The following is a 3,427-nucleotide window of genomic DNA, read 5'->3' as shown; positions in this document are numbered from 1 at the left end:
CACAGACAAGTTTTTATTACTTTGTCCTGCATATAGAACCCACGAAATATAAAAACATCTCCAGAATTAGTCAAAGGAACCACCCCCCCACCACCAGCCCCTTCCCTCCCTGGATGGGCTCAGATGGGGGAGCTGGAGGGTTGCACGCCACCTCCCTCTGTCCAGTGAACAAGTTCCATACAAAAATAGATCTGTAGAGAGCTCCCAGAGAGCCGTCAGCCTGCATCTGTGCAGGGCAGAGGTCTGGGACCCCTCAGGGTTATGGGACCTCACTCCTCCATGGAGGGGAGGTCTACCCTGGACACCGAAGTCCTGCCAACACAGCCGGGGGGGGTCCCTCTGCAGAACAGCCGGGGGATGGGGAGGGGGCTTGGGCCTTTAGAGCATGACCGATGTAGCTGGAGATGGGGATGAGGCTCCCTCCACCCAAGACAGGATACTGGTCCTCACACCATGGCCTTTCTGGGCTTGGGTGGGGGGAGGGGGCGAGGCTGGAGGGCAGCTGGCATGGGAACAGACCCCCCCCACCAAGCCCTGTCAAGGGTGGAAGCAGTATCTCAAGCTCAAAGTCACTGACTGGGGCAAGTGCCCAGGAGGTGGGGAGCCGAGGGAGGGGCTCCAAGGAGAGAAGAGCCAAAGGCACTGATGTGAGGCACTGTCCGCCACCATGGGTGCTGCCCACAAATGCGCTGCCATCTTCCAGCCTCCCGGCTCCTTCTGGTGCTAGCCCCTCTGCTTGGATGCCTTTTGTCCCAGGCCCTCCATCCTGGCCTGTGCAAAAATGCACCCACCCCAGGGAGAGACACCCCCCACCCCCAGCTTCAAAGGCCTTGTTCAACTTATGCATCAGCCTCTCAGCCAAGAAGCCTTTCCAGACACACCTCCACATACACAGATCATGAGACTGTCCATCTGCCCTCGGGCCCACAGCCCACAGACCCCGAGGTCTCCCGTGGGGCCCGGGGCACTTTTGGAAGGCATCCCTGTCGTACTTCTCAGTGCCTGAGCTTGTCCCCCGACCTGGGCTGAGCCCTCCACGGGCCAGCTCGATGTCTCATCCGTCCCCTCTTCTCCCCCTTGGCTCTTCCTTCCCCCCCCCCCCCCCCACCCGCACACAGCCAAGCCCAGAGTAGGCATATGGCAGGGGTGACCTGGACAAACACAGCCCGTGGAATCCTGTCCAGATCCAGCTGCCTTCCTGTTGTCCTCTGAAAGCCCTGGCCTCGTGATCACCACCGCCTCTGGGAAGCCCTTCTGGATAAGGAACTCTGGAGTTAGCTCAGGGTGGCCACTCCTGCCAGAGCCCCACAGAAGCCAGAGGGAGGTGCTCCCCAGGAGGCTTAAGGGGTGCTCAGGAGATAGCGCTTGCAAGAGGCGGTCACCTCAGAGTACCCCTAGGCTTCCTCGGGGAAAAGCGTTGGTATCACAAGGTAGGACCAAGGACTCTCTCCAGAGCCAACCTCAGCCCCGGACTGGGAGTTGGGGGCATGAGTTCCAACCCCAGTCCTGGCCCTGACTCCTCCACCAGCCTCCGTCATTCCTCTGCACAGTGTGGCTCAGAGCCTGTCAGAGAGGGAAGGTCCACCTCTGAAGATCTCTTCACCATCCCCTGGGGCGGATGAGCAAAGCTCACGGGTCCTCCAGGGAGAAAACCTCTCCCCTCATGCTCTTCTCAGATGTCCCGGCTAGTGAATTTACAAAAGGAATGCAAACGGGAGGCCTCACTGGGCCTCAGGGGAGCACCAGAACCTTGATGGCCTAGCCAGGACCCTCACCCTCACCCTGAACTCTCAGCCCAAGGGCAAGGGAGGCAGAAATCAGCTCCTGAGTCTGGGGTCTTGGGGTCCAGCCCCGGAGCTCAGCACCACCTTCTCTGCCTGGGCCTCAGGACCAGTGTGGCCGAGCCCATGCCCAGGGAGCTGAGGACCTCGCCTCTCCAAGCCCCCCAGGATGGGCTGCCAGGCAGCGGTGGTCCCTGCCAGGTCTCATGGGAGCTTATTAGGGACCTATGCTGTCAACTGGCCAATAGGTCTGTGGGAAATAGGGGCACCCACTGGGGTAGGCCCCAGGCCCCAGTGGGTGTGGAAGACAGAACAACATGAATGAGGCTATTTAAAGCTAGGTCTTCCCTCTCCATCCTGCCCACCATGGTCCCTGGGGCCCTGCATTTTCTCCTGCTGTTATCTCAGAGGTTCTCCCCAGGAATTTAAACCCTCTGGCCAGGGAGACTGGGTCAGCCAAGGTGTTCAGACTGGGGAAAAATGGGAGGAGTAGGCAGTGAAATGAGGGGCCCTGTGGTCGCAAACAAGCTCTGGGCCCGAGTGCAGGGAGAGCGCGCTCACTTCCACCCTGCCGGGGCACGGCGTGCCAGGGTCCCTGTGAGGGCTGGGGTCCTGGCCTGGAAGGATGGCGCGGCTCACACCTGCACCCCCTGGCCTTGCAGCTGGAGCACGCGTGCCCGCAGGGCGCTGATCCCGCTGAGGAGGGCCTCTCGATGTTCTGCCGACGAGATGCCCAGGCTCACCAGGTCCCTGAAAGAAGGGCCGGTCAGACCCAGCTGGCTCAAACCCTCTTCTGCTCTCCCACCCTCCGCCGGGACAGGGAAGGGCCCAGAATTAGGACAGGCTCGGGCCCTCCCAGACAGGTTCCTCACACTCACTGGGCGGCCATGGCGGCCACGGCCTCCAGGCTCCCGTAGCCACCGGCGGTGAAGCTGTCCTTGTAGCGGCCCAGGTCCAGGGCCTCCAGCCATGCGCCCACGGAGCCGAAGGACGGAAAGGTGGAGAAGGCACGGTCCGCCAGGGGGGTGGGAGGCCTGGGCAGCAGAGGAGCTGTGGTCAGTCGGCAGCAGGGTTCTGGGGCCCAGACCTGGTCACTCTCCTGAGGAGAGGCCAGCCGAGAAAGGACAGGAGATGGGGAGGGCGACCGAGCCCCAGGGCAGACCTGGCTCCACCCTGCTCATCAGAGCAGGTGTGGGTTTTGCGGTACCCAGGCAGGTAGGTAGAGAGCGGGTTGCATCTGAGCCAGCTAAAGGTACTGGGAGTATCTAGGGGGTAGGACATACCTAGGGCAGTTTGGGAGATGACCCATGTTATGTTTGGGACAACAAATACTCATTTCACTTATTTTATTTATTGCTACTACAAACCTGTTCAAACTATTGCCACATGTATTCACCCAGTCAGTGGTCATTATACGGGGATGTGTGAGGCAAAACCCAGGACAAGGAGAATGACTAACGTGGAGGACAATGTCCATGTGTCTGAGGCAGGCAGAGTATCAGATCTAGGCAACTGGGTGAGCGGTCCTACCTGGACAGGTGCGGTGGACAGGTGCGGTGGACAGGTGCGGTGGACAGGTGGGGTGGGACAGGTGCGGTGGACAGGTGGGGTGGGACAGGTGCGGTGGACAGGTGGGGTGGGACAGG

The 3,427-nt window shown here is 60.8% G+C and overlaps 1 protein-coding gene across 1 annotated transcript in view; it reads right to left on the bottom strand.

Annotated features, from left to right (window-relative positions):
• The window catches only part of EPHA10 (EPH receptor A10), a 40,889-nt gene continuing 37,462 nt past the window's right edge, over positions 1 to 3,427 (bottom strand). The window contains exons 16-17 of the mRNA XM_025857081.2: positions 2,660 to 2,815; positions 1 to 2,531 (exon numbers count right to left, since the gene is read on the bottom strand). Of these exons, the coding sequence (XP_025712866.1) occupies positions 2,417 to 2,531; positions 2,660 to 2,815 (271 nt within the window). The 3' untranslated portion in view covers positions 1 to 2,416. The remainder of the gene's footprint in view (positions 2,532 to 2,659; positions 2,816 to 3,427) is intronic.

The sequence above is a fragment of the Callorhinus ursinus genome, unplaced genomic scaffold (genome assembly GCF_003265705.2).
Source record: "Callorhinus ursinus isolate GAN/ISIS: 27379988/994484 unplaced genomic scaffold, GSC_fseal_2.0 scaffold18, whole genome shotgun sequence".
Taxonomy (NCBI): Eukaryota; Metazoa; Chordata; class Mammalia; order Carnivora; family Otariidae; genus Callorhinus; species Callorhinus ursinus.
Note: the sequence above shows the minus strand (reverse complement) of the source record. Positions and strands in the feature narration are given on the sequence as shown.